At 48.7% G+C, this 26118-nt stretch overlaps 10 protein-coding genes and 1 non-coding gene across 17 annotated transcripts; 3 read left to right on the top strand and 8 right to left on the bottom strand.

Annotated features, from left to right (window-relative positions):
* Positions 1 to 309: 309 nt before the first annotated feature.
* FOIG_10917 lies at positions 310 to 416 on the top strand. The gene has a single exon. It is a non-coding gene; the product is annotated as a tRNA-Pro (tRNA).
* Positions 417 to 1366: 950 nt separating this feature from the next.
* On the bottom strand, positions 1367 to 2359 carry FOIG_10918 (uncharacterized protein; the record flags this gene model as incomplete). Its single annotated transcript, XM_031211435.1, has 1 exon — positions 1367 to 2359. One exon carries the CDS (start codon positions 2357 to 2359, stop codon positions 1367 to 1369), a length of 993 nt encoding a protein of 330 aa, XP_031058619.1.
* Positions 2360 to 4074: 1715 nt separating this feature from the next.
* FOIG_10919 (biotin synthetase) lies at positions 4075 to 5421 on the bottom strand (the record flags this gene model as incomplete). The annotated part of the gene is made up of 2 exons (XM_031211436.1): positions 4075 to 4995; positions 5110 to 5421. The coding sequence occupies 2 exons, from the start codon at positions 5419 to 5421 to the stop codon at positions 4075 to 4077; spliced, it is 1233 nt and encodes a 410-aa protein (XP_031058620.1).
* Positions 5422 to 5772: 351 nt separating this feature from the next.
* FOIG_10920 (mannose-P-dolichol utilization defect 1) lies at positions 5773 to 11352 on the top strand. 4 transcript variants are annotated; one of them, XM_031211440.1, is made up of 4 exons: positions 6023 to 9583; positions 9681 to 9980; positions 10034 to 10856; positions 10915 to 11352. In XM_031211440.1, exons 3-4 carry the CDS (start codon positions 10260 to 10262, stop codon positions 11182 to 11184), a joined length of 867 nt encoding a protein of 288 aa, XP_031058624.1. In that variant the 5' UTR covers positions 6023 to 9583; positions 9681 to 9980; positions 10034 to 10259; the 3' UTR covers positions 11185 to 11352. The 4 variants fall into 4 exon arrangements, with proteins under 4 accessions (XP_031058621.1, XP_031058624.1, XP_031058623.1 ...); XM_031211437.1 differs by having other exon boundaries at positions 5773 to 9980; XM_031211439.1 differs by having other exon boundaries at positions 9681 to 10856.
* FOIG_10921 (uncharacterized protein) lies at positions 6140 to 9858 on the bottom strand. 4 transcript variants are annotated; one of them, XM_031211441.1, is made up of 5 exons: positions 9762 to 9858; positions 9624 to 9708; positions 8309 to 9568; positions 8134 to 8221; positions 6140 to 8087 (listed from the first exon to the last, which is right to left on the bottom strand). In XM_031211441.1, exons 3-5 carry the CDS (start codon positions 8456 to 8458, stop codon positions 6625 to 6627), a joined length of 1701 nt encoding a protein of 566 aa, XP_031058625.1. In that variant the 5' UTR covers positions 8459 to 9568; positions 9624 to 9708; positions 9762 to 9858; the 3' UTR covers positions 6140 to 6624. The 4 variants fall into 4 exon arrangements, with proteins under 4 accessions (XP_031058625.1, XP_031058627.1, XP_031058626.1 ...); XM_031211443.1 differs by having other exon boundaries at positions 6329 to 8087; positions 9660 to 9708; positions 9762 to 9855; XM_031211442.1 differs by having other exon boundaries at positions 6329 to 8087; positions 8309 to 9708.
* FOIG_10922 (uncharacterized protein) lies at positions 11283 to 12176 on the bottom strand (the record flags this gene model as incomplete). The annotated part of the gene is made up of 2 exons (XM_031211445.1): positions 11283 to 11928; positions 11981 to 12176. 2 exons carry the CDS (start codon positions 12174 to 12176, stop codon positions 11513 to 11515), a joined length of 612 nt encoding a protein of 203 aa, XP_031058629.1. The 3' UTR covers positions 11283 to 11512.
* A 4756-nt stretch (positions 12177 to 16932) lies between these two features.
* On the top strand, positions 16933 to 17300 carry FOIG_10923 (uncharacterized protein; the record flags this gene model as incomplete). The annotated part of the gene is made up of 2 exons (XM_031211446.1): positions 16933 to 17223; positions 17277 to 17300. The coding sequence occupies 2 exons, from the start codon at positions 16933 to 16935 to the stop codon at positions 17298 to 17300; spliced, it is 315 nt and encodes a 104-aa protein (XP_031058630.1).
* A 414-nt stretch (positions 17301 to 17714) lies between these two features.
* On the bottom strand, positions 17715 to 19129 carry FOIG_10924 (uncharacterized protein). Its single transcript, XM_031211447.1, has 2 exons — positions 18806 to 19129; positions 17715 to 18755 (listed from the first exon to the last, which is right to left on the bottom strand). The coding sequence occupies exons 1-2, from the start codon at positions 19003 to 19005 to the stop codon at positions 17855 to 17857; spliced, it is 1101 nt and encodes a 366-aa protein (XP_031058631.1). The 5' UTR covers positions 19006 to 19129; the 3' UTR covers positions 17715 to 17854.
* Positions 19130 to 19350: 221 nt separating this feature from the next.
* On the bottom strand, positions 19351 to 20861 carry FOIG_10925 (uncharacterized protein). Its single transcript, XM_031211448.1, has 3 exons — positions 20285 to 20861; positions 19826 to 20237; positions 19351 to 19774 (listed from the first exon to the last, which is right to left on the bottom strand). Exons 1-3 carry the CDS (start codon positions 20789 to 20791, stop codon positions 19683 to 19685), a joined length of 1011 nt encoding a protein of 336 aa, XP_031058632.1. The 5' UTR covers positions 20792 to 20861; the 3' UTR covers positions 19351 to 19682.
* Positions 20862 to 21069: 208 nt separating this feature from the next.
* On the bottom strand, positions 21070 to 23748 carry FOIG_10926 (protein PNG1). The gene has a single exon (XM_031211449.1). It carries the CDS (start codon positions 22754 to 22756, stop codon positions 21740 to 21742), a length of 1017 nt encoding a protein of 338 aa, XP_031058633.1. The 5' UTR covers positions 22757 to 23748; the 3' UTR covers positions 21070 to 21739.
* A 1084-nt stretch (positions 23749 to 24832) lies between these two features.
* On the bottom strand, positions 24833 to 25060 carry FOIG_10927 (uncharacterized protein; the record flags this gene model as incomplete). The annotated part of the gene is made up of 1 exon (XM_031211450.1): positions 24833 to 25060. One exon carries the CDS (start codon positions 25058 to 25060, stop codon positions 24833 to 24835), a length of 228 nt encoding a protein of 75 aa, XP_031058634.1.
* Between the last annotated feature and the right edge of the window lie 1058 nt (positions 25061 to 26118).

The raw sequence follows: 26118 nt of genomic DNA on the forward strand, positions 1-26118 counted from the left end.
GCATAATACATATTCGGAATGTGAGGCACAGCATGACAGCTGTAAGTCAGGCTTGCTGCATGTCATGAATCTCGTAGCACGCGTTGGTGCTACACAGCAACGACGGGAAGGCCCATTATAGAGCGTGTAATGCCAAGTCATACTACTATCATTCAATGAATCTTGCCTCATAATCGAATTATTTCATCGACTATCAACCAAGATCCGAGTTGCCATTCAACAAACTTCGTGTTTTGCGTCAGCTGGTTAAGCATTTATAAATCAGATTTCGGAACACGAGCACTAAGAAATGACTAGGATCTAGTGTCCGGCCTGATGGTCTAGCGGTATGATTCTTGCTTCGGGATTGACATCTCAGTTCTCAAAAGAGGACTAAAGTTTGCGAGAGGTCCCGGGTTCAATCCCCGGTCAGGCCCTTTCTTTTGCACGTCTCACCTATTTTCAGTGAGATCTTTTTTCTTTTCCTTAATTCAGGACATCGAATTCAAGCTCGGTATGGACCGGTGGTGATGGTGAAGTGAAAAATGGATCCAGCTAACCTTGTAATATGTTTAGTGATTATTCTGGTGAGACGATAGCAGTTGCGAAGAACTTCTGCAAACATCTGCTTTAACGTAACTACACTCGAGAGTTTATTTGAGAGGAGTTGAGTATAGAATAACGTCTTCGTTTGAGAAAACATTTCCTCTGTAGGTTAAGTAGGGCTTTCAGACAGTTTAAGCTTGTAACTATACCCTTCTTCATATTGACAGATTACATTTATAACATTCACATTGCGGACGCAGTTAACATAGAAAACCCTTTATAAACAGGTATAAGTCGCTGGCTATCTATCAACAAGCCCGTATGATTCAAATGTGACCAGCACAAGCACCAAGGCGAAGAGAACCAGATCGGGAAAGCCGCCTCTATCCTTGCCAATCGAATCGAATGTCAAGCAACAAACATTCTATCAACCAGATCCATAATGTTCAATTCCCATAAAATTCATATAGATATTTCCCCCGTTTACTGTTTCCCAATCGCCAGACACCATTATCCATGATGTGGATAGGCAGACAAAGGAAAATGCCAAAAAAAAGTAATAGATGTCTTGCGTGGTGTGTCTTGTATGGTCGGTCGGTCGTCGTCTACCCTTGGATGCCTCAGCAGAGACAGGGATGAAACATTGGTCATGCTTGCATTTGAGGCTACGGGCTCGTGCCCCGATGATGAGGCTGGGCGTGTCTGATCGCTTTGTTGGATAAAAAGGCTTCACCGAAAAAGTGACGAAGCCAAGAGGGTATAATTCGTAAAGAACAGCTGCTTTTCTTTGCTTGATTTTTGTCTTTTAATTTCGTTTCATTTTTTCTTCTTAGCTTGATATTCAAGCATTAGAATTATCTGCGCGTCCTGAACTAGCATCGCCAACAGGCAGACGGAGATCTGAAAAGGTGCGACGTGTCCATGACGCACGCCACTGCCGGTTGTCAATTAGGTGGCGCCGCAGGGAGGATGTAGAGCGCAGGCTTGATGTCTGTGGTTGTGTCTGTGTCTGCATCGGCGTCTGCGTCTGCGTCTGTTGGGGACGATTAGGGTCCTCTGACTGTAGTGTGCGGCGGAGGATGCGGTGAAGGGATTCGGGGATCTCATGCCATTGGCCAGCTCGGGCAGTGCTGAGCAAGCCTGGAGGGAAGAGAGCTGCAGGGACAGTGTCGCTGTCGTGAAAGATGTGGTCGTTCAAGTAGTTGATTTCACCAGATTCAATGGCGTTCTTTAGCCACTGCTCCCATTCCTCGTCGAGAACAGCTGAAGTGTCTCCGGCGTCACGTCTCGCAACACCGTCCCTGAGGCGCTCGTTCAGTTCGACACCCACACTATCCAGCTCGTCCTCGCTCTCAACCTCCATCATTTCGTTGTACAAATCGTCAATAGCAACGCCTTCCACCTCAACGGACTGATCTCGGTTGGCGCGGGGCAGGTGTTCGATATCGGCCCAGTCAGGGAAATCGTCGGCGGTGGTGTCATGAATAACATATCCCTGCTCCTTCTCGTACTTCTCCTTGGCCCATTTTGTTCCCTCCCACTTGGTCAAGCCTGCGATTTCGGCTCCGGTAAGTTTGAGGCTGTCGAAGGCGCGGAAAAGTCGTCGGTGCCATGGCCAGCGAGAGAGACGAATGCGATGGGTGTGGTGAGTGTAGTCGAGGCCGGGGTACTTGGCTTCCTGGGTGTCGAGGTGGCCGTAGAAAGCGTGCGTTTCTTGACGAACCTCTGGAATCAAGTTGCGTTGGAGCAGAGCATGGAAGTTCTGAGGGTCGTTGCTCTTGGGACGAGGGAACATGCACTCATAAACGAGCTGGTCAACGGGACGGCCCTTCATGGTGGTGATGGGGCAAGGCCGATGTCGGACAGGTTAAAATGGGTAGAGGTTTGTCGAAGAGGCTTTAATTTGGTGTATGACAGTCGTTGCTCGAAAAAGTTGGGAGTAGAAATATGGTCGTTCACGTAATCTCGGTTGTGTTGTGTTGTCGATAGTCCTCTGTACGAGGCAGCAGTGTGACACGTATTGCTCAGGATCAGATAAGGTAGGCAACCAGGAAGGATGAAAAGTCCAAGTGAGGATTTCAAAACCAGGCTGAGCAGTGGAATCTGTATGCTCGGGCGTTCTCGGCGGGGGGTGGAATCAGGCAAGGAACGGCAAGGCCGAAGAGGCTTTTGCGACAGAGAGATACGATAGGTAAGTTGCTAGAGTTTAGCAGACTCTCGTAGAAGGCTGAAAGTAAATTTGAGTGTAGATTCCACCGTGAGAAAGAAAAGAGGAGAGAGTTGTTCGTGAGACCAGGGAGGGAAGTGACAAGTTAATATGGATGCGAAGGATGGTATGCTCATGTATTGGCATGCATTTAATGCATTGGATAAGAAAGACAAGACTCTAACTCCACGGCGTCGGGAACAGACCCTCCATGTTCTTTTTTTCAGGCGGCGGCGGGTTCTTTTTTTCTTGTCTGGCGCCCCTCCTTCCATCTTGGCTTGGTGCCAGGCTAAGGTCCTTAGTAGGCCAGGGCAGCCCCCAGCCCAAGGGACCAGAAGCGGGCCTGAGTGGTGCCAATAGCATCCCCCATCGGGAGCCTACAGGACATAGAAGGGTCACTTGATAGGCTGAGGATGATTCTGAGGCCGGGACCTAATGCGCCTGGATTAAAGCTCAACTCTCGAGGGTGTAGTGAGTTGAGGGTGTGTAAAGAAGTGTAAGCGGTCTACAGGTCAGCAATTCTGTCTGTGGTTACAGAGAACCCGAACCTATTAGATTTGTGTAGCAGTCTGTTTGTTGTTTGTTTTCTGTTGTTGTTGCTGCTGCCATTGCTGTTAGATCTCTTAATAGTACATAGCCTATGCATACTTGCAGTATTCTAGTCTGCCACTTGGTCATTTGTTGGCCATTGATTCCCTTGTCCGTGAACTGCGTGTAACCTGTTCGTTTCAACGCTTGGACGAATGATGTTGCAGGCATTAAACAGAAACGTCATCAGAAATCTAGTATTTATCCATCATGTTTACGATTTGAGGGATATATATCTTTGTATCTACCTGATACAATGGGGGTTTGTCACACAAAGTGCAGCAGCTCTCACTCGATGCACTTTTATACACCCTACCAGCTGACCATATACAATTACACATCTTGCAGACCCAAATGAAAATGACTTCTCTTACGAATACTTAAACTCAAAACCTCATGCAAATCTGATCATCACCACTAACTAAACCACTGTTCTCGTGGTTGGTCGTCACGAGATTGGCCCAACAAACCCAGAAATCCGCGAGTCACGCGCAGAGAACGATCCTTTTAGCTCCACTACATCTCTTGATTATCCTCGCTATCTCCATCTCATGCGCCTCTGCTAACGTGATGTGATATCGCATTTTATCCGCTCCCTCGGTTATCACTGAACCTTGCCTGTTCGTTTTTGTCATTCTCACGACCGGAACGAAGCCGGTGCGGGCCGGGCATGATAAACTTCGATAGCATGGAATTCTGCATTACATGGGGGATGGTGTGCTGAAACTTGCACTCAATTTAAGCAATTCCGACTGTTACAGAACTCGAACCTCAGGCGCAGGCTGGGGAGACTTGTCAAAGCTCTTCATGGGCTCAAGACCCCATCGTCCAAACATGGCGGCGTCCTCATCCCAGCCATTGCACTCCGTCGTGAGCATCTTCTCGCCTGTAAAGATAGCATTCGCACCCGCCATGAAGCACAAGGCCTGCTTCTCCTCCGACATGGTCTTGCGGCCCGCCGCGATGCGGATGATGGTTGAGGGCATGATGATTCGCGCCGTGGCGATAGTTCGCAACATGCTCGTGAACTCAACCATGGGTCGATCGCCCAGCGGCGTGCCCTTGATGGGGACCAGTGCGTTGACGGGGAAGCTCTCCGGGTGACTTGGGAGTGTCGACACGGTGTGAAGAAGACCAACGCGATCTTCGCTGGTCTCACCGAGACCGAGAATTCCACCTGAGCACACCTTGATACCAGCGTCGCGCACATGGCTCAGCGTCTGTAACCGCTCGTCGTAGCTGCGTGTCGTGATGACAGACGGGTAGAACTCGCGACTAGTGTCGACGTTGTGGTTGTACGCCGTGAGGCCCGCGGCCTTGAGCTCCTTTGCCTGTTCTGCATCGATCATGCCCAGCGTCACGCAGACCTCCATACCCATACCCTTGACACCCTCAACCATAGCCTTGATGTTCTTCAAACTGTTCTTGCGACCGCGCATATCTCTCCATGCGGCGCCCATGCAGAATCGGGTGCTTCCCTTCTCTTTGGCTGTTCGCGCAGCTGCTAGTACGCTCTCGACGCTCTCGACTCTCTTGGCGGGAACCTTTGTGCCTTCTTGGTAACGGGTGGATTGGGCGCAGTAAGAGCAGTCTTCAGTGCAGCCGCCTGTCTTGATGTTCATCAGAGTGCAGAGTTGCACTTCGGCGGGATTGTGCCATCGACGGTGTACGGTGCTCTAAGAGTTTGTGTTAGTCATGGTGTCGCTCTGTGAGATATGTCCACCAATTGAGGTAAACATTGAACGGCACAGCAGTCACAATCACGATCGAATGAGTAGAGATGAACTTACAGCTTGGTATGCCAGCTCAAGGGCAGGCTGGTAGTAAATGGCCGCAATCTCCTCCTTGGTCCAGTCATGTCGAACCTGAGTCGCCGTGACAGCTTCCCTCAGAATCTGCTTCCTCTTATCAGCCCTCTGGTTCTCAATCGCTTCATTAGCTCCAGCCGGAGGAGGGGGCGGCTGCGAAGGTCGAGGATGGAAGTCAACAACTGTTGACATGGCCCGGGAATGCTGCCATCTCGCCGAAGCGGGGAGAGACAAACGGTTACTGGGTGTAACCTGTCGAAGGGCCCTAAGACGGAGAGATGTACCGGGCTTCATTGTGACAAAGATAATGATAAAAGGAATGAAAATAGAGAATGGGAGATGAAAGAAGTGAGTGAATTGGTCAAAGTCAATCGAGAGAGGGACAGCAGATTAGCTGTGAGTGAGCTGCAGCGGCATGAGGCACTAAACCAAGACAAGATATGTACAGTCGCTATGTACAACACCATAGACTAAATCGAAAGAGCTCAAAACTCTAACATTATGAATGGACCAGCTCTTGTTGGTGAGCTCTACGGCTACGCCTCACTCATGCCCCCACGGCCGACCTCGGTCAGTCTCCGGTCCTAAACACAAGCAATTACATACGTACATACAGAACATCCATGCTACAGCTCTCAACTCTTGGGGATATATGCCCCGGTAGTCTCGGCTTTCGGGAGGCTTTCCAGACTGTTGAATTACCATGGAATACCGTCCTAAACCGCGTCTACCGAGATCCACTAGAACCTGGCGATGATCATCTACGACGGGGGAAGGGATGCAGATGGGAATGGAACCATATGATGCTGTAGCTCAACAGACCTGACTGTTGAACGTAGATCATAATACCAGCTTACACCCTACAATTCTATGTCTCTCGAGCACTGTTATAAAGCTGTAAAGGTGAGGCTCCATCTCTCGGCCCGTTACCCGTGAACAACGGCATTCATTTTGTTGAAAAAAGAATCTTGGCCTGCTACGAGACCCCTGATGGCAATTCGACATTTCTCGTTGGCTCGCCTAGTGAGAGGGGTTTTGGGATTTTGGTTGAGCTTGATGAGGGGCCAGGCTCTGAGGAACCCTTGTAGCTTATAACCCCGGGAGAAGCCCGCTCTGGACCGGCTTAGCTACCGTGATCGCGGCACTTTAATGGAGCCATGGCGTAATCGTGGGGTTGCTCAGTGGAGGAGGCTGTTTTGTTGTCAGAGCTGTTTTGGTAATGGTAACGAGAAACAAAGCTACAGTTGAAGTTGTATAAGAACCTTGCTCTGTCAGATAAAATGCCAAACTTAGTAAAAATAAATGCTTGTTGCTCCTTGGAGTATATGTATTCACAGTCATTATCTCCCTCAGTCTATCCAGACGCCATATTCTGCAAACCCTATATCTCGTTATATCCAAGATAGATCCATATGGAAACCCAAAATGCTCAATATCGCTCTCAGTGCTCAACACTTGAAATGCATACCAATCTCGGTATTAAATCCATAACCCAGATTAAGGGTACGCCGGCTCAGCATACCGTCTCCCAGAAACCCCAAGGGGACTGGTCCCCCGCTCATCAGGCGGCATGCGCTTCTCCCATCTTTTCCTCTCAGATCGCGGATCCCATCCGGGATAGTCGCGTCTTCGCTCGGCATCCGCATGGCTGCTAGTCCGTCTCTCCATGTCTGGTCGGCGCAGGTACCGATCACGTCTTTCTTCTTCTCTTTCCCTGTCGAGTTCCCGCTGCCGACCCCTGTCGCGAATTCGTTCTCGCTCGCGGTCTCGTTCCCTTTCTCTATCTCGCTCTTCGCGCATTCGTCTTGATCGCTTGAAATCTTCGTCGCTGGACTCTGCTTCTGAGGAAGCTCCTGATATGTCGGAGTAGCTTCTGCTGAGTCGAGATGGGGGAAGTCGGTCTCGGCTTCGGCGTCCGCGGGACGAGTCGGTGTTGTAGGATGGGGCTCTAGGTGGGTTTCTGGTACGATCTGGGTTGCTGCTGAGTCCGTTGGGGAGAATGTTTGAGACCTTTTCAGTCAGCTTTTCTCGCAGGCTGGGGCTGTGTGTTGATCTTCGGCGGGTGGAATCGTCTGAAGCTCTACCATCAGCGCGATGGGGCCGGAATGTTGGGGGCGGGTTGCTAGCAACAGGAGGCGGGCGATCATTCGTTGGTGAATATCGACGAGACGTCGGCGAAGGCGGGCTTGCTTCAGGTCTTCTCTTTGCGCGAGGAGGAACCGGCTCATCATCACTTGAGTCTGAAGAGTAGTGCCTGGGCTGACTGTGTCGACGAGGCGGTGCGGGCCGCTTCGCATGAGGGTCGAGATAAGACCCCGGGGGCGCATGCGGTGCATGTGGTGGTACGTCTGGCGAAGGTTGCTGGTTATAATCGGAGAAGCTTCGTCTTCGGGCATGTTCATCAGAGCGGCTGTTGTACCTCTCAGGCGAAGGTCTGGTTGGTCGCCCTCCTGCATGTCTGCCCGGCACATGATTGTACAACGGTCGTTCAGGCCTGGCTCGGGTTCCAGGAAAAGCACTTCCTCTCACGTGGGAGTAGGCGAACTTGGGCTCTGGTCCTTCCGGAGGTTCACCCGGCCCAGTTGGTTCTCGTGCTTCTCTGTATGCCTCCCTCTCTCGAGCGTTTGCTTCTTTTCGTAACTTCTCGGCGCACGACTTATGCCATCGATCCACCTCGGCGTCGGCTTGCGTTGGGAATACAGTTGGAGGTAGTTCGGCTGGAAAGTCTTGGCCGGTCTCGGGATGTTTTAGCTGCCAGTTCTTGACAGCGAACTGTAAGAAAGGAACGTGTTCCTCGGGACCGAGAAGGATCTCGAGAGATTCCCATCGTGAGAAGCCTCGAGCGGTGAGGGCAGGTATTGAAGGTGGTGCGAAATCATCGTCGGTTGGTTGTAGTGTGTGTTGACATCCAGTAACTTGCCAGATGTATGAGATGGACTCGTGTGGCATTTCAAATAAAGCTTTAAATGTTAGGTATGTGTCGCACAAAGCCACTATGGAACTTACAGTCATAATCGCCTCCAACAGCCTTGTAGAAGGCGGCCAGCTTTTCCGGGGTAAGGTGACAAACGGTTTTATCGCCTATCTCGAGTATCTATTATGACGTAAGGTGGTTAGTATGCGATCTTTAGAATATTGACAATTTTGGAACCAAGTGGTTAAAGAGAGGGTGCGCGCATACAATATGACGACTAATAGCTCTTAATAGAGCATCTAATAACTTCGAAGGGCTTTTATCCTTCTCATACATATACGAATACTCAATAGCCGGAGGCGGCGGGGTTGACGAAGTTGCGCCCGGCGGGGCTTCTGTCCTTGGAGGGGCCGCCATAGCTGAATAGCAAAAGGCGAATAGTGAGGTAAAAGATGAAGGTGATAAGAGAGGTTGTCGAGAAAAAATGTCACGATGAAGGCGCGCTCACATCCAGGGCAGATCGCGGGGAAACGTGGATGGCGGTCAGCGGGTCGATATCGATATCCAAGATGGACAAGTTGTAATGATGCCGTAAACGAGGACGATGGTGCATTCGACAAGACTCTTCAGAACAACAGAGGGAAATAAAAAAGTAAAGACGGCGATAAAGGTCGCAAAGGTGCACAGTAGCACAGACCCGATCAAGTCCCGTCAGGTTTGGGTTGGGATCCAATACCTTATATGAAATGGAGCCCAGCTGATGAATGAAATGACAATGACAACCTAGACTACCTGAGTCAAAAGGTAAGGCAAGGCAAGGCAAGGCAATGCCAGGCAGAGTTGACCGGGGTAGACTTGGCGAAGAAGTGGGCAGAAAGACGAGGATCTTCTTATTTATTCAAGGGGAAGGGGAAAAAAGCACGAGCACAAGAACAAGGCAACGGTAAACAAGGCACAAAGAGACAAGAACAGAAGACAGAAAAAAGACGCTTGCTACTGCTGCTGCTTGTGTGAGAGAGGAAAAGAGTTGGTTCCATGATTTGACTGGTCTCTTACATGAGGGACATGGATGTGCCTGGGAGACTGCGGGTGGCTGACAAAAGGTTGCTCCTAGCAGATACTCTGTACAGTATAGCACAATAAGCAGCTGACTCTTGTATCATCCGGAGCCACTACCTATTCGCCATGTTGATCTTCTGTATCCTTTTTGTTTCTTCAATCTCTTTGTTACACCGCCTTGTGTTGTTAATCGTCTTTGCGGTGTTTATAACTATCCCGTCCCCCATCGGAATCTACAATAACAGCGTACTTCCGAGAAACAAACACAACAACATGTCATAACGCAAACAGACATCATATCACATCGCAGCAGCCTTCACTGCCGGCCCCTCGTGGCCTGACACGTGCATCACTGTTGTAGGCCCCCGGGTGATCCCTCCCACGAGGAACAATCTACCTTGGGTCGGGCAGTACAAAAGTCCAAGTCTAAGAAGAAGTGGATTCCTTCACTTTCATTTTCGCAACGGTCTACGGCTGTGTCAGGCAATCTAAGCCCATAACACGAAAATAGCTGTTTTCAAACCTGGTTGGTTCCCTCTTGAGGCTGAGCTGACTGTACTTTTTGCTTGCTGTGTCGCAGAAATGGTGTGCTGAACTGAACACCCCCACTAACATCTGTGAGATGATTTGACATGGGCTGAATAATCTCGAAGATTCTTACATGTTCCCTTGGCGTCATTTGAGGCTGATAGATCAGTTTATTCGGATACTTTTGTGAACGGGATGGTACAACGTGGAAATGAGCAAGCATCTTGTGAAACAACCGGGTACTGATGTCATTGTTTACTCGAGAACAGGGGACCATTTTTAATTGATAGCCCAACCAAGCAAATCTGTTCCGAAAAGCCGGAGCAGACGCTGTTGAGGAAAGTTCTCTAGGGTAGACCACTTTGACCTGTCGCCGTAGGGCAGAACCAGGGTTGACTCCACTAGCTCCAATAAGGCAACGGTCATCTCCAATTAATTTCATCACGTACTGTTGGCCTCTTCTTCTGAAAGTCTAGTAAAGTTGAGACAAGCAATCCCAAGCTTTGTGACGTCTTTGTCCACTTCTTTCACACTCCTTCCGAAATACTTCTTTGTATAATCGCTGAGCTTTGATCGGCTTCTCTTCTACACCTTTTTACGTTATTCTTGGTCTCTAACAAATCAGACTACCATGGACGCCCTCAAATCCGCCATCACTCCCATCACGCATAACCTCCCCGCGCCGATTCGCGACTTGGGCGTTTCCATCATCGGCGAGACGTGCTACAAATCTCTACTTCTCGACGTCAACATTGAGGATGCCGATTGCATCAAGTTTGCTGTCTCCAAGGCTCTCGGCATCGGTATCATCGCCGCTTCGTCCATCGTCAAGGTCCCCCAGATCCTGAAGCTCCTCAACTCCAAGTCCGCCGAGGGTGTATCGTTCCTCTCATACCTTCTCGAGACCGCGTCGTACATCATCTCGCTCGCCTACAACTTCCGAAATGGCTTTCCTTTCAGCACCTATGGCGAGACTGCCTTGATCGTGGGACAGAATGTTATCATCTCGGTGCTTGTTCTGAACTACAGTGGCCGTGCTAGCCTGGCTGCTGTCTTTGTTGCTGCGCTTGCTGGAACTGTTGCTACACTGTTTGCTGAGAATGTTGTGGATGCGCAGACCTTGAGCTACCTCCAGGCTGGTGCTGGTGTTCTGAGCGTTGCCAGCAAGCTGCCTCAGATCCTCACCATCTTCCAGCAGGGTGGTACTGGTCAGCTCAGCGCTTTCGCTGTAAGTCAATCCCGTTTCTTGATCCTCTTCGATTATACAATTACTAATGATAATTCAGGTCTTCAACTACCTTGCCGGATCTTTGTCCCGAATCTTCACAACCCTCCAGGAGGTCGACGACAAGCTCATTCTTTACGGATTCGTCTCTGGCTTCGTCCTCAACGCCATCCTTGCTCTCCAGATGATCTTCTACTGGAACGCTCCCTCCGAGAAGGCCAAGGGCAAGCAACCAGCTGCTCCCATTGCGGCCAAGCCTGCTACTCTGACTCCTTCTTCCTCTACCACTGCTACTCCCAAGAAGAGCCCTACCACTCGCCGACGTGGTTAGATGGTTAGATTCTTTTGTGTGGTTGCGTTTGCTTTATAGACTCGATTTGTCATAGTCATTTTTAATAAGATTTCACTCTGTTACGTGCTTTGACTTTGAGTTGGTTGATTATGTTATTTTGACATGTATCTGTCGTTAAATGTTACACGAAAACGCGTGATGCTAACTACCTATGTAAACGTGTTGCACAAAGCCTGCCGATGATGCTATTCGAAGCAATGGTGCAAACGGTATCCCCCCTGTATGCTACCCCCAGTTGAACGCCGTTGTAATAACCCAAAATGTGTCGCTGATCCTTTCCCGTTGCCCAATTTTATACAATATCCAATCAAAACATTGATGCAGTGACTCCATTCCATGCCGCGCGTGTAGGTCGATCGCTTCGACCGGCGCATTGCAGGCATCTTCTCTGTTCGCCAAGGTTGCTCACAGAACAGCTGAAGCAAACATGCTTTCTACAGGCACCGCACGAATGATCTTCGTTATCAAGACCATCGATATCCATTCCGTCATCACCACTGTTGAGACCAGCACCGCAGTCGTCGCAGTTAGAAGGGGCAAGCTGTGTTTGGCCCAGATTGGTGATCGAAGCTGAAGGCGCTGACGAGATGTTCCAAAATCGATGAAGAGATTGTTGGTTTGATTCGGGTCGACTAGGTTCAGGTGGTGATTGAATGTTCTCAGATGGAAGCTCAGTGTGTTGATGCTGGCTCTGTGCAGAGTAAAGCATATTGAGTGTACGCTCTAAACTCAATTAGCATATATACAGTGCACGGCTACTTAGAGCCGAACTTACGATGAATTGTCTCTTCTGAGGGTCGATTATCGCGAAATCGTTTCATAGTTCGACTGTGAAGATGAATTGGCGTCGATGCCATGATCGCGAAAGGATTAGTGATGGAGTTGCCGAGTCGAGGAGGAGAGTCGAAGGATGAGACTGATGAGGGAGAGGCGCAGAGCTCGGAGACGGATCGCTTGCGCTTGTGGGCCATTTTGGTTATGAGGAGGACAGGTTATTGAGTGTATGAACGAGTATCGAAACAATTAGGTTAATGTTACAATGGCTGCGCGACATGACGCGCTTAAATGGTGACGTTGGACGCGTTAATGACCACGCCAATCGTCGCGCTACCTTACTACCTATCGTGGGCATGGATCTGATATATAAAAAGACTCTTGCTCTAGGCATGGAAATTACAATGGCTATCTTAGCTCAGGACCTGCTATTTCCAGACATCGTACTATCATTTTCTTATTATATGAAGCTAAGTCCGTCAACAGGTCAACATCGCTACCCAACTCTAGCTGTTCCTCGGCCGATTCTTGGCTGGGTAATCTGTAAGTGGAAACTTTTCTGGGAGGTTAAAAGGAACCGAGGCCTTGCCAATTTTTTCCTGAAACGGATCCCTGGATCAGTGTATGAGAATGTATGGCAAGTTGTGAGCACGGCATGGCGTGCGAACTATCACCAAATCATACATCACGACTTTTGACACTGGCCCAGGTTCCTTGCCCCAGTGGTTGCGAGGAAAGAAAACTTTCCAACTCGCTAACACTATACATAGTCACATCCATCCACAGGCTACAATAACGCTATTATTGCCAATATACAGTACATACAGCACGGGAATAGGTCTGCATGGGAGAGCTGAGAATGAGATGGGATCAAGAAACAAAAGATCGTCGTTGCGCCCCGTGTCCTTCCGTGGTTTTGGGTGGTGCGGACCTTAGTCTAACTGATGAGGTATTAGCTCTGGAGATGATGTGACAGAGAATCATTGTAAATACAGCCTCGCCGGACCCCACCACTAGTAATTCAGCGATTCGGTGTTGGATGCTGTGTAACAAAGCGGCAGACTCAGACTCGGATCATTTGGGATCACTTGGGCCTGACCCTCTGGACAATGCTCCTCGTTAAGCTATAAAAAGACTTAAGTTAGGGAGATTTTTAATTTCCACGAAAAGTCTCTGTAAACTACACATCTATCTCTCTATCATGGGCAATCTTTTTCAACAGAAGAAATTGTGACTATTGTCATGACGATTCTAGGGCTTCTTATATCATGTCAAGTGCTTGGTTTGCATACCTTGCTCTTCAGCTTCGACACGCAGCTCGTAACAACATTGAGACAGCCACTATCGACTTTATATTAACACGAATAAGTGCGAGTCCGTTGAGGTATACTTACTATCTTCTGCTTTTCTCTCTCTCTCTCCCTCTCTCTCCCTCTCTCTCCCTCTCTCTCCCTCTCTCTCCCTCTCTCTCCTATAAACTTTCTCGTAGTCTGACCCATTTTATTAGCCCAGTGCTACGATTCCCGCATCAGACGACAACCGAGATATTATTGCCAAGCGGAAATCTACCCCCTGCTGCCACCCCGGGCCGTCGAAACATAACGTAGCCGGACGAGGGCACAGACGCATTGAGAATCTAACACCAGCACAACTCGACAGGCAAAACAACTTGCGGCGCCTGGACCCAGTTGCAGCGTGACAAGATGGATATACGTTGGTGTTTTTGGGGATAGTTTATGCTAGTAAATCTTCTTGGGTATATATATATATATTAATTAGTGTGAGTGCTTGCAAAGAATAAAAATTGGATATCTTCTGCCAATTTGATGTCAATTCCTCCTCACTCTTGTATGTCATTCATCGATTTACCAAATTCTTGGAGCTAAAGCTGAAGTATGTGTAAGTAACAGTGGAGATGAGGCCTCCCCACGTTCAAGACGGGAACTAAAATAGTCCAAGCTTGGATTCCCGTCAACGGCATCCCAAGCGCTCATCGCAGTATAAGGCAATCCTCGCTCTGGGCTACGATACCAGATGTGTTTACTCTGTCTGTATGACAGGCAGTCTTTCCATCAACATGCACCGAAGATGGCTTGGAGTATTAGTGGTGTTTCCTATTATGATCGATGGATCAATGATACTCCAGCTCGACCCAAATTTGTGCAAGAGACCCGCTTGACGCTACTTGTATTTTGGACTCAGCCGCAGTTTGTCTTGTGCTCCGCCAATTGCCTCCCCCATCATCATCACCATCCGCCGAGGCAAGTACATAGTAATTGGATTGATGGAGGGGACCACCCGGAGCATAATGAAGTGGAGCCAGAGGGAAAACACCCACTATCTCCTTAATAGCCATAATGCTTATAAGGCCCTAGTGACGTTCAGTGACAGCCAACCAGTATTTTTGCTTATAGTAGCTAAGCGATTGGCTTTGAGCACCCAACTGTTCTATACCCTGGCTTGGACCGACCCAGAAGCACTAAGGCTATCCGTGCTAAGCCCGGGGATCAATTACAGCACGTTCTGCCTTATTCCTTCTCCATCGGCACGGCTGGGAGCGAGCCGTACCCCTGGGAGTTGCCTCATCTGGGTGGTGAAGTGCATGAAGCGGTCCATGTTGTTGCAGCTTGCCACACACCACGATGAGGCAAGTGTCAGGGGTCAAATTCGCTTCCCTGACACCTGACACCTGACACCATCATCTTGCAAGACATAAAAGGTTGTTAAAGCCAAGTTTGTGATGACATGACAGCAACCACAAACACTAAGCTTTCATCCAAAGCAGCTTTTGATATCCTTTCAGTTCAATCAAATCCTTTCAATATGGTTCAGTTATCAACGGATGCTATAATTACCCTTGTCAGCACAATTCCTGGACTGATTGTGTCTTGTCTAAGTGCCTGGTTCGCCTACCTAGCACTGCAAAGAAGACCCATTCCCCAAAGCGATATTGAAACAGCCGCAATGCTTTTCATGATTCCAAGGACATTTTCTATTCCCCCGAGGTTCGCATTGAATTTCAACACCTTTAAATGAGTTGAGCCTGACTTTGTTTGTCTTCCAGTGCATTGTCCCACACAGATACAGAGAGGACATTGACGAATGGTGATGTCCTCCAACTACCACCCACAGCAAGTCAACACTGTCTTGAACCGATCCATGATCGAGTGCTGGAACATGCTGAGCGTGTGTCATAGTATTTTGAACAAAAGTGTGATAGAATTTGACAATGCGCTGCTTGTCAGTGCTTCAACATGGGCCGCGGTGCATACGACACAACTGGTGTCCCCAAGCCACTGCCCCTCACCAGACGAGGCTTTCTCACTCAGCTCAATGGACAAACTCCATACGTTGATCAACCAACCTGATACAACTGTCCACTATGAATTCGCTCTCAGAGGAATCAAGCCTAAATGGACCATGACCAACCTGTAACGACACATAAGGAACCTCAGGAGAACGGATTCATACACCCAAAAGCCTCCCTCACACGACGCCACTTATTGTTCCGATACAACTTATACGCAAAGAACAATCCAACACATGACACAACCAAGCCAAGAGTAGAGTAGACGATTACTTCGGTCGACATTGGAAGGGATCTGGCGGAGAAGTGTTGTAAGAGACAAAAAAGATGGACGAAATCGGGTGTAACGGATGCAATAAATAAGGTACCTAGGCCTCGGGACCCAATACATTATTATATGCGTATGACTACAGTAGGGCTATACTACTCAATACTGTCTATTTATCTACGGGTATACTTTCTCTTGCCGTATCCTCCAGGCTTTCATCAGAGCCTTATTCTTCCTCTGGGGTTTCCGAAGCCGTAGAGGATAACGAGGATCTCGGTGGGCAAATATGTTTCCTTTGCTAGATCACAAGCGTTGCGTATATGCAGAAGTATTCTGCCTATCATCTCGCTTGAATAGGTTTGGACAAAACCCTCAGCTCTCTGAGGACTGAGCCATGTTTGACGGCGACCGAGTTTGGTGAGACGGTTCATGTCCATGTGGGCATCATTCCACTAACATTTACCCATATCAAAGCCACTGCCTTCGTTGTCATCATCATCGCGAGGAATCACTCTACAAGCTCCAATGATGATGGTTGTATTGTAGATCTGGGGTATCGTGGGGGCATCTTTGATTTGACGCATAGTGCCCGTGGTGTGTCTTTTGCCTGATTAAAGAAATGATGCCATCCAAATGCATGTTATGGGGATGAAGAATGTAAAAGCCAAGAAGGACAAGGTACTTACTAGTAGTCAAGTAAATGTTTAGTGAAGAGTGGAAGGAGTCACTTTCACAATGGAATAGAAAGGCAGCATGCTCATGTGATCTTTCCGAATAAACTTGGGGTCTTGATCCTAATGTAGGGGACAGAATAAGGTATCTGACCTGCTAATAAGACAGCTTAAGAATGACAAGCCTGCGTAAAATAAAGGTGAACTTGGTAACTTTGGACCAAAGTCGTAAGTAATAAAAAGGCTGAGATAGGTTTAGAATTCCTTAGGGTCAGTAGTTTATGATAAGGTACTCTTTCACCAGTTTATCTTGTCGCCTTGATCTGATGTAAAGTCTTGAGTCTTCGGGCGCCTAGGAAGCTTCCATATTTAGAAGAAGCAAAGATTCTGATTGGTTCTTGAAACTCTTTCCAATCTCTCAGCTCGGCTTAACCTTGCCATCTCCATCGTCAACTTTAAACCAAGATATGATTCACATACATGCAGGCTCAGCCTCCAATTGGTGCTGATTAATTTTACCTTTCGTGCTCAAGATCAAGCTTTGTCACTCTTCAGGAGCATGAAAGTATTAACTCTTGGACCCATTGAGATTTTCGATATAAGTATGGCCTTATTTCCTCCCACCACATCTGTTCCGTCTCGTCACTCATCACCGTCACCATCTCGAGCCCTCGTCTGCACATAAATCGACTCATGCTGATATCACCATGTCGAAGAAGAAAAAGTCAGCATCTTCAAGTCGAAAGACCACTCCAGGCTCATCAAAGGCCTCTAGCAGAAAGAACTCTCCACCACCCAAAAAATCAGCTCTACTGCCTCACGAGCCCATGTCAAAGCCAGTACAAGTAATCGTCGAGCCCGCACAGCCTGAAGAGGAAGAGCCGTGGTGGAAACCGAATAAAGAGGAAATTATGGCACTTGTTATCTTTCTCATAATTTCCACCATAATCAACATAGCTTCCCACAATGGGTTCATAAAGGGGTTCCGGGTTTATTTTGTAAGTATACATTGGCGAGAGACTACTGGGATGATTCTGACATGCTGTGCAAGGATATTATAGTCCCGGACGTTTAGATGGTGGAGTCCGATCCTATCTTCTGTCTTCTTATCCAGCGGTCATGGACACTTCACCTAGGAGAAAACGGGTGGTTACTGGAGCCAGTTGACTTACGAGAAGGAATTGTTCCTCCACTGGCGAGGAGCCTGTGAATGGATTTATGCGAGCAAACATGCTCGACTGAGATCGTGCCTAGAAAACGTTTCTTTGGCAGTTTTTTAGTTTTTTTTTTTCTTGGGGGGAGGGGGGGACGCTTTATGATCAATGATCCAAAATTTTGTTTTATTCTATTTTATACTCTGGGAAAGGATTTCTTCCCTTTCTGCATCCTTCTATCTCTTTTGTATGGTTCTGTTCGGATTTTGAACCCACGATTCCGAAGTTACGCATTTCACTTTGACTAGTTGCATGAAAGAGTCAATAACAAACTTTTCGAGAGCAGTATTCGGCATGATATTGAACTAGAGATAAACTAGAGACGAAATACCACACAGAATCAAGACGCTCAAGTCATACCTGTTCAGTCTTCCCGCACTCCTCCTCAGACCACAAAACTTGGTATCTTCCCCCGTTAAGGACGAACCACAAACTTTCCAATCCCCCCCTTACTCTTGTAAGTCCTCTCACACCCCCTCCTCACCTCCTCCAAATCGTCCAAATCCACCGCCGTATGAACAGCCTTGACCATCCCCTTGGCAACCATATCCGCCACAACCTCCATGTCGCCCCGATGTCCTGGATGCCCCGATATAAACTCATACTGAATCTTTGTACCACGCAGCTTCCACGAGTACCAGTACTGCAAGAGATCAAGAACCCAGCCAAGCCACGCGGGGAACTTCGGACCGAGCATTTCTGCCATGACTTCACTTTTGGGGATGCTGGCGATGCTCATTAGAATACCGTCGGATTTGAGGACAGAGATGCTTTCGTTGAGGGTGGAGAATTGGGTGCTTATTGCAAAGTCGACGGTGCCGCGGCCGATGAGCTTGACGATGTCTTGGGTTTTATAGTCGTACAGTTGAGTGACCATTCCAGGAAGATATTCTTCAACCAAGCCCATCTTTGGCGTCGATACAGTAGAAATGATCTTCTCAGCACCAAAATAGTTCCGCGCAATCTGGATAGCTGTATTGCCAGATGCACTGAGAGCAGCGGGTATGTAAAGAGTCTGTCCTGCTAGACTATCTCTTCCTTGAAGCTGCAGTCCACGCTTGATACTTTGGTACGCAGTTACTGCCAGAGCTGGGACAGCAGCAGCTTCTTCAAAAGATACATGATCTGGCTTCTTATGAAGGAACTGTGGTTCTGTCACGGCATATGTCGAGGCCCAAGCTGCAGGGGGTCTAGAGAGATGAGGTTTCTCGAACTCCATGCCGTAGACTGCATCTCCAACTTTGAACTCTGTAACTGCAGGACCAATCTCTACAACTACGCCAGAGCCTTCGATTCCAAATGGGATCGGGAAGTTCCTATATTTATGTGAGTTTGTAGTATGAATGAAGAGTGGTTGCCGACTTACGAGGCCTTGTAGAGCAAGTCAAACTGTCCAGATGCAAACTGTGTTTCACCAGTGTTGATGGCAACAGCTTTCATACGGAGAAGAAGCTGATTTGGCTTGGTGATTTTTGGTATAGGTTGCTCTATGACCGTGTACTCTGCTGGAAGACACTTCTTTGGTGCAACAAGAGTTCGAGTGGTGGCTGGTAGTTTCGACATCATGACTTTGGAATATGTCGGTCAACTAGAAGCGAAAGAATGAGTGAGTTTGGTTTCATGATATCAACAGCGGATTCAGTTCTTTAATCAGTCCATTATCATGCGACGGCGGCGTAGGTCGGTGCCTCGGCGGTTTGTGGGGACATTTCGGGGGGGCCCACCGAAACCGCCGAACTCCACCGCCGGTGACCTTTCGGTGCCTCGACTACCAATATGAGGAGCTTATATTGCGGACTTTGCTTTTGGTAAGATTACACGGCGGAGATTTATATGACTTGAGACAGGAAAGGTATCTCCTGGAATAACATACCCTTGAACACTTTCACCAGGGCATTATCCGCATTCATTTTGTGCTCGAACATGTCATACTTCGACCAGATCCATTCGATTTACGGATCCTCTAGAAGAGTAGGGTTACATGTGACCTCGATTTGCAATACAACACATACCTTATTGAGAGGTTCCGTCACCATAGAAATCCTCTATCGCCAGACTGCCATCAACTACAGTGACTACAACATATCTGGGTACCCTTGCTGCCGCAAACGCCTTACAAATAAAGAGCAAAACACCTGCCATCATACTTTTCGATCAAGGAAACATGAACGCGACGTTGATCCTGCCGCATGTTAGAGCGAAAGAACTGTTCGCTTCGCATCTGTACCGCACGACTACATTCTTCACCACCCTCCATAATAAGAACTGTTACCCTCCCAGTTTTGGTCTCGACGTCTCTGGTGGATTCCATACCATCGCGAATAGCTCGACTCATCTGAACCACAGTTAGTATCAGAACAGTACTCAGACACGTAAGTTGATATACCTCTGTCACGACTGATGCCAAGCTGGTCCGCAACATTGACATACCCCTCCTCCACGGCACCTTTATCCTTCTGGACGCGTGCAACAAGCTTCTCGTCGCCCTTCCAGACACTGCGACACATGGGACAAGTCACGTTCCCACTGGGCTTCGTCTGCGCCCACATTCTGAAACACTCCTCGTGAATGTTCTGACCACAGGCGGCAGCGCACCAAACGATAGACTCTTGGTTCTTCTCATCAAGCTCACAGTAGCAGATGGGACAATCTCCATCGATGGGCTTGCGCTTGTCGGACTCTCCTTGTCCGGGTGCGGAAATGGGAGGTGCTGAGGCAAAGATTGCTTGAAGTTCGGTGCTCAGAAGCGCAAGTTGATAGACGAGATCAAAAGGCGCGTTCAGAACTTGCTTCATGACCTAACTTTTGTCAATAACGCGATCGAAGAGTCAGGTGCGATACTTACGTAGAGGATGTGCTTGCACTGATGACCCTTCTCATGGTGAGGGCACGTACATCGCGGCTGTTTTCCAACATGAACAGTGTAGATGTTTCCCGTGGATCCGGTCATCTCAACATCTTCCTCAGGGCAATCCTGGGTTCCTCCTCTGGCGCGATTAAGCACGTAAAAGCGCTGAGAAAGAGCCCGGTCGTAGATCTCATGGAAAGACTGAGGTGGCTTAGGTCTGAACCTGCGAAGCCGTTTTTCCTCACCTGTGACTTTTGGTTTCTTTACTTTCTTCTCCTTCTCAGCTTGATACGAGACATCTACTTCCGTGATTTCATGGGCTTTGCGCTTCATTGGTGTTGGGGGCAAGAGTCCATATTCCTGGACGCACGTAGCTTTCTGGAATGGTTGACCCGCTTTGACCGTGTTAATCAGATCTGGTAAGACTGGCTCTTGTGGCGTCTTGATGTTCTCACGAGCAGCAGAACGCAAAACTCTAGCTGACTGCTCACTGGCAGACCCCATTCTGATGAATTTTGGTTTGCCTTGGGATGATTTGAGAAAGATTTGTGGAAGATGGGAAATATGATTTCGTTGTGACTGCCTCTAGGGTATGGCAGGTTCCCTTGGCATTTTGGGCAGTGGCGTTGCAGCTACACGGTCACGTGCCACTCCCTCCTCATGGGCATGTTTGAGCCTTTCAACGTCAACGTCATCTCGAAAAACCCTGTGAATCATCCAGTGTTTCAAAAGGACAATTGAGTTCATTCAAAGTTGTTGTATATAGTCGTAGAGAGATGAGGGGTGGTTCCTTCGATGGGGCTATTGCATACAACTTCAGTCACTGTGCATTGGCATGCAATTTACAAACTTCACAATTCAACAGACATCAACTTAGAAAAGAACTGCTCTTTGGCATTGATTTATCCTATCTTCTTCATCCACTGATCCATCTCTTTTGACTGGCTTCATACCGCTCATGATAGCCCAAAAAGAAACATAGCCAAACGCCCCGAAACAAGGGACTAAACCCGCCCCTGCTCTCCTGAGGGAACATAGATGCCCCGCCGTAATACGCCCCCTATACATAGAAAAATAACAAAAGAAATCGAAAGGCAGGTTGATGTAGTAGGTACAGGCTGTGCCGCAAAGACGGCAGCCGCTTTGAAATGGTTCAACGCCGAGTCTATGCTATGGCTGTCAAAGGTGTATAGTATTAGACATGAAGGGAATAATTGTGTGTGGCCGTAAGGTCATCGAAGTGATAGTATCATGGAGGTCGTATGGTTGAGGGCCGTGGTACTGTCATCGAGGTATCGGTTGTTCATCGTACTAAACCACGGGCGCGGGTATTATTGTGTTTAGCCCGGGTGGTGATATGATATGGCTATGATTGTCATCAAGAAGCGTCAACGTTCACGCAGCTCCGACGCGATGCCTAGGAAAGTGTCGCAAGATGCATGCGCGCGGCTTTCAAGGCAATGGGCGTCGGTGGCTGGGATCGCGAGGCTGTTGATATCGACCAGATTGTTGCTGCTGGGCAGTCAACCATTCTGTAGAGCCAGTTTGTCGACCAGGTTGCTCAGCAGGCAACTTGGTATCGCTTCCGCTTGCGCCAGTGTGGTTTGATCCGCCAGGGGATCCAGGAACCAAGTCAGTTACGGCCTGTGCAATTGAGGCCACAACGTAGCCTCGGAGTTCGTTGTCTTCCCGGCTGTCTTCCTTCTCCAATCGGAATCGCTCGTCCTTGTTCATGTTGGATCGGCGCATGTTCTTAATCTCTTGCATAACATAGAGAAGAACCTCTTCAGGGCATCGGTTACGCTCAGCAGCATGCTGGTTCTTGCGCACGTATCGTCGAGTGACATCAGTAGCGCCATCAATGGAGAATGCAATGCAGTAGGACATCTTCTTGCCCCAACCCTCAGCATAGAGGCGAGGGTTATCCCATGCTTCCTCACAAGCATCCACATGAACCCATCGCTTTTGGTGGTCTGAATACACCTCAGTCCAAACATGGTCCTCGGCGTTCCAGACCCAGCGAACACGGCCTCCAACGGCTCGGCAAAGCATGCTAAAGCAGTTGGCCCATTCGCCAACACGTCCTCGTCGGGTTTGTAATAACCGCCAGACATCACCGTAACGAGGGAAGCGCTCGAAAGCACCGCAATGTTGAGCAGAGCATTGATACAGTTCGACACGGAGGGCGCCGCAAGCACTCTCTTCAGGTGAAGGAGCAGTCATGCCTCGGGCGATGGTGGGAGATAAGCAGACGGGGCAGGGTGGGTTATTGACCCAGCTAAAGAACGATCGCTTAAACCATCTATCAACTGTGTTAGTCAATCCATCCAAACGAGATCGGATGGAAAATGACGTACCGTAATAATGCCCGGATGACACAGTCTTGGTAACCCCATTCGGGTCGTCGTCCATCACCCATACTCTCAGCCTGAGCTTGTAAGACCTGAGTCTCTTCCTCGGCCTCGCCATAGATACGATCTAATGGGATGGTTTGCAATGCCTCGTCCAACAGACCGGGGTTCTCATATTTGGTTGGTGTTAACGATAAGCTGATGAGGAGGTTTCTGAATTTTTGAGAATCGCGATCACCCGCGGCGGGAGGTGTAGGGATCTTGGGGAGATGTCGCAGGGCGGAGTAAGAGGGAAGACCAGGTCCTTGGGATGTCGAGGGTCGGCTATCGCTGGGGAACGGGGAGCTTCGCATACGGGGAGACTGCTCTCCCAAGCTCGGAGAGCCTTGTCGCGATGAGGCACGGAGATCATTCATACGCTTGTCACGCAACAAGCCTTCGAATTGGACCCGAAGGTCTCGGGCCCATTCCTCGCCATACTCGCCCGCAGGCGTACGTTGGCCCGCCATAGTTGCTAATATGTGATTTTGTAAGTGGATAGTTCGTCGATGAAGATGTTGAGGATAGGTGTTTCAGTATATGTCGTTGCCCAGATACGTGGCCGGGCTAGGTAGTTGATGGCTCAATTGTTGCTATTTACGAGGCCCAAGAAACCTCGGAGTGAGATATGTCGTCGTAATATTGATCGTAAATTGTCGTCGTCAGAAACGAGAGGTGCGTGATGGTAGGCCTAATTGCCACGGTACACGCGTTGTCCAAATGAATCCTTTGGGTCCTCAGAATGACAGACGGACTGTTGCCGTGGGAAGTGTCGCTTGCTCTGACTAGCTGATGACTAAGGTAGCCAGAATCGTTTGTTTTTTCAATCGTCGTGAGTATCGTCGAATACTCTTTCGTCGTAGAAACAAGCTGAATCGCTTCGTTTGTTCGTCGTCGCCGCGAGTGAAGGGTTAAAGGAGAGGAGTTGACGGCTTGCGAATAGCTGACCACTGCAGGCAGGTAAGAGAGACAGACAGCACAAAAGAGGAGAGGCAGGAGCAGGCGGCGATGAGAATCGAGGGTGGACCAGGGGAATAAAGGGAAAGGGACGGGGTGTCTCGGGAGGGTGTGCGTCTCGTTCGCTCTTGCCCACTCTGGGCCAGAGCCTACGATGGCAGTTTACGCGTCAGCAGTGAGCGCCAGGCCAATGAGGGAGCCGACTGTTGCTCCAGGTGGGGGCCGCTGGGCGCAGGGGCATGTACCGGTACAGCTGCCTCGTACTCTTGTTCAAGTGCTCAGGGAACTGAGAAAACGCCCACTGAGCCTTATAATGGCTGAAATGATTGGTCTGTGATGAATTGGATGGATATTCAGTGCTTGCAGGCTCCGATTGTTATTTAATATTAGGGTCTCTGAAGCCTACGAATATCGATGCGTGTCGCTATCGTGAACAATTAAATGAGCCTCCCGAACATGTAACACTATACGCAAATTGAACGAGAACGGGTCAACTATTCTCAAGTCTACGCAACAGCTTCATCATCAAGAGGCGAACCTAGAGGGCCAGTCTCAGCAGGCCAGGGCAAGTGTACGTAGTCCTTTTCTAGTGAGTGATACACTTTGAATTGCGTGCGTACGTACGTCGACCTAGGGAACACCGAAAAGCGAAGTGGCGCCTGGCCTAGATCCTCGTCATCAGCGAATTAGCAAGCGTCAGCATTTGTTTGTACTACATGTTCTTTTTGATAAGGTCAGATGGAGAAAAGAACTGCAAGAGGCGATAAAATGTTTCGATAAATTATGGGAATCTGTATGAGAATAATGGGAAAGGAACGACAATCTCTATCTGTGCTGGATGTGGCAATGTGAAGCCTCTAACTGAACCCAGCAGATGATAAGCGCGGGGAAACCGTCGGAGTCGCGTCAAAAACGATCGCCCGCTGTAAAGATGGAGTCAATTCAAGTCTTTCGAGTGAGCAGTCACTAATTCGACATGGGTTGTAATATCCGCGTAGACTACTCTAAATTTTGAATAAAAACACCTAAACTTGTGATCAGCTCTAGTAGATGCTTCATTTTGCAATAACAGACTTGCCAAATGGAATATCAAATATTGAGTACTGTTTCATTTATTTGTTCCTCTATTGCAATATGGCACAAATTCTAGCACAGAAACCTCTCGAGGCTGCCAAAGACCGCTGCAGTTTTCTGCGAGTCACTCGACCCTGGGGCCCTGGACTAGCAAGTATCGGTACTTTGCTGGGAACATGCCCCTCGTCTTGGTGGGCGATGACGAGGCAGTGGTGAGGTCCTCTAAAAAGGCGCCTGAAGAAATAGTATCGTGGCACAGCCCATACTGAGCCACGCTGCCCGCAATCCTTTTTCGCAATACGTAGGACAAGGCGTGCGCAGCAATATCTATCCCAGATAGTCGACGAGACATAGTAACTATTCGCGCTTATTGTTTCAATTGTAGGCCTCTGAGGCACTCTGTGTTGGCCTCTATATCTAGGATTTCACTAGCCACAGAGACATCTATCCAGTGGCGGTGCTCGCTATTTCCAGATCCACTAGATCCACTTTGACTCGCGGCCTCTTGTCCCTTGTAATTCCACTGCCTCCATGAACTTGCATCACAACCCACCAGAAAGTTTGGTTCTGTTTCAATGATTTCCCTATGAGGACATGGATACCTACATATCAGATAAACACGAAGACCTTATTTTCCGAGATGCGATACCCAATATTCGCAAATTTTGTGTGGTTCACAAGTGAAGCTATTCCACATGGCCGATGGGGATGACAATCTGTCCAGTATCGAAAGAGACAACAGAAAGCAAGATGCTCAGTACTCAGTACTCCACAGCGATCTGCAACATGCTTCTACCTGATACTCGTCGATCTTGAGTCAAATTATCTGCCTTACGCCTTGCTTGTATGGCGCAGCTCTAGGCACATCAATATCAAACCACAAGCACAAATCATACAGACAAACCATCTTGGTCATCTTGATACAGCTCAGTAGGCGGGCTTGGAAAGAAGCTTAACTGGCTTTGGCGTCTGCATCGCGTGCGCCTGCCCCTGGAAAAGCGGCCTCGTCCAATCCCATCATCCCATTTGACAGGCGCTCACAGAGAGAACGCACACTCGAGGGACGACTATTTGCTTACCTGGCAACGTTACCACTGAACGGAATTAACCCTGCGTCTTTAGAGCTTCTTGGCAGCGGGAACGTCCTCTGAGCGTCGCGTCAAAATTCAGTCACAGGGGTCGAATCGGAGCCGAATTCGACTCTGTCCGTTTTCTCAATTACCTAACGTCGAGTTATGATCTACTCACCGTTTCCCACATCGAATTTTAGCAGTGTCACACTGTCGCCCGAAAAAGACACCCAATCGTCAATCGAGTTGCATCTTCAGGCTCAGTGATGTGCAGCCAATCATTCTCAGTTGTGGTCTGCCGATCTTGTTGCGCTTACGACCGGGGGGTGTGGTCTAAGAC

The sequence above is a fragment of the Fusarium odoratissimum genome (assembly GCF_000260195.1).
Source record: "Fusarium odoratissimum NRRL 54006 unplaced genomic scaffold supercont1.20, whole genome shotgun sequence".
In the NCBI taxonomy this organism is placed as follows: domain Eukaryota; kingdom Fungi; phylum Ascomycota; class Sordariomycetes; order Hypocreales; family Nectriaceae; genus Fusarium; species Fusarium odoratissimum.

Excerpts from the sequence above, each read along its gene's own strand:
- FOIG_10921 (XM_031211441.1), bottom strand. The coding sequence starts at position 8,458 with ATGGCGGCCCCTCCAAGGACAGAAGCCCCGCCGGGCGCAACTTCGTCA. Across the intron at positions 8,222-8,308 it reads GAGCTATTAGTCGTCATATT|ATACTCGAGATAGGCGATAA; the intron begins GTATGCGCGCAC and ends ACGTCATAATAG. Across the intron at positions 8,088-8,133 it reads TGTTGGAGGCGATTATGACT|CTTTATTTGAAATGCCACAC; the intron begins GTAAGTTCCATA and ends TAACATTTAAAG.
- FOIG_10920 (XM_031211437.1), top strand. The coding sequence starts at position 10,260 with ATGGACGCCCTCAAATCCGCCATCACTCCCATCACGCATAACCTCCCC. Across the intron at positions 10,857-10,914 it reads GTCAGCTCAGCGCTTTCGCT|GTCTTCAACTACCTTGCCGG; the intron begins GTAAGTCAATCC and ends ATGATAATTCAG.
- FOIG_10924 (XM_031211447.1), bottom strand. The coding sequence starts at position 19,005 with ATGATGTCGAAACTACCAGCCACCACTCGAACTCTTGTTGCACCAAAG. Across the intron at positions 18,756-18,805 it reads GACTTGCTCTACAAGGCCTC|GAACTTCCCGATCCCATTTG; the intron begins GTAAGTCGGCAA and ends ACATAAATATAG.
- FOIG_10925 (XM_031211448.1), bottom strand. The coding sequence starts at position 20,791 with ATGGGGTCTGCCAGTGAGCAGTCAGCTAGAGTTTTGCGTTCTGCTGCT. Across the intron at positions 20,238-20,284 it reads AGTGCAAGCACATCCTCTAC|GTCATGAAGCAAGTTCTGAA; the intron begins GTAAGTATCGCA and ends GACAAAAGTTAG. Across the intron at positions 19,775-19,825 it reads TGGCATCAGTCGTGACAGAG|ATGAGTCGAGCTATTCGCGA; the intron begins GTATATCAACTT and ends ACTGTGGTTCAG.
- FOIG_10926 (XM_031211449.1), bottom strand. The coding sequence starts at position 22,756 with ATGGCGAGGCCGAGGAAGAGACTCAGGTCTTACAAGCTCAGGCTGAGA.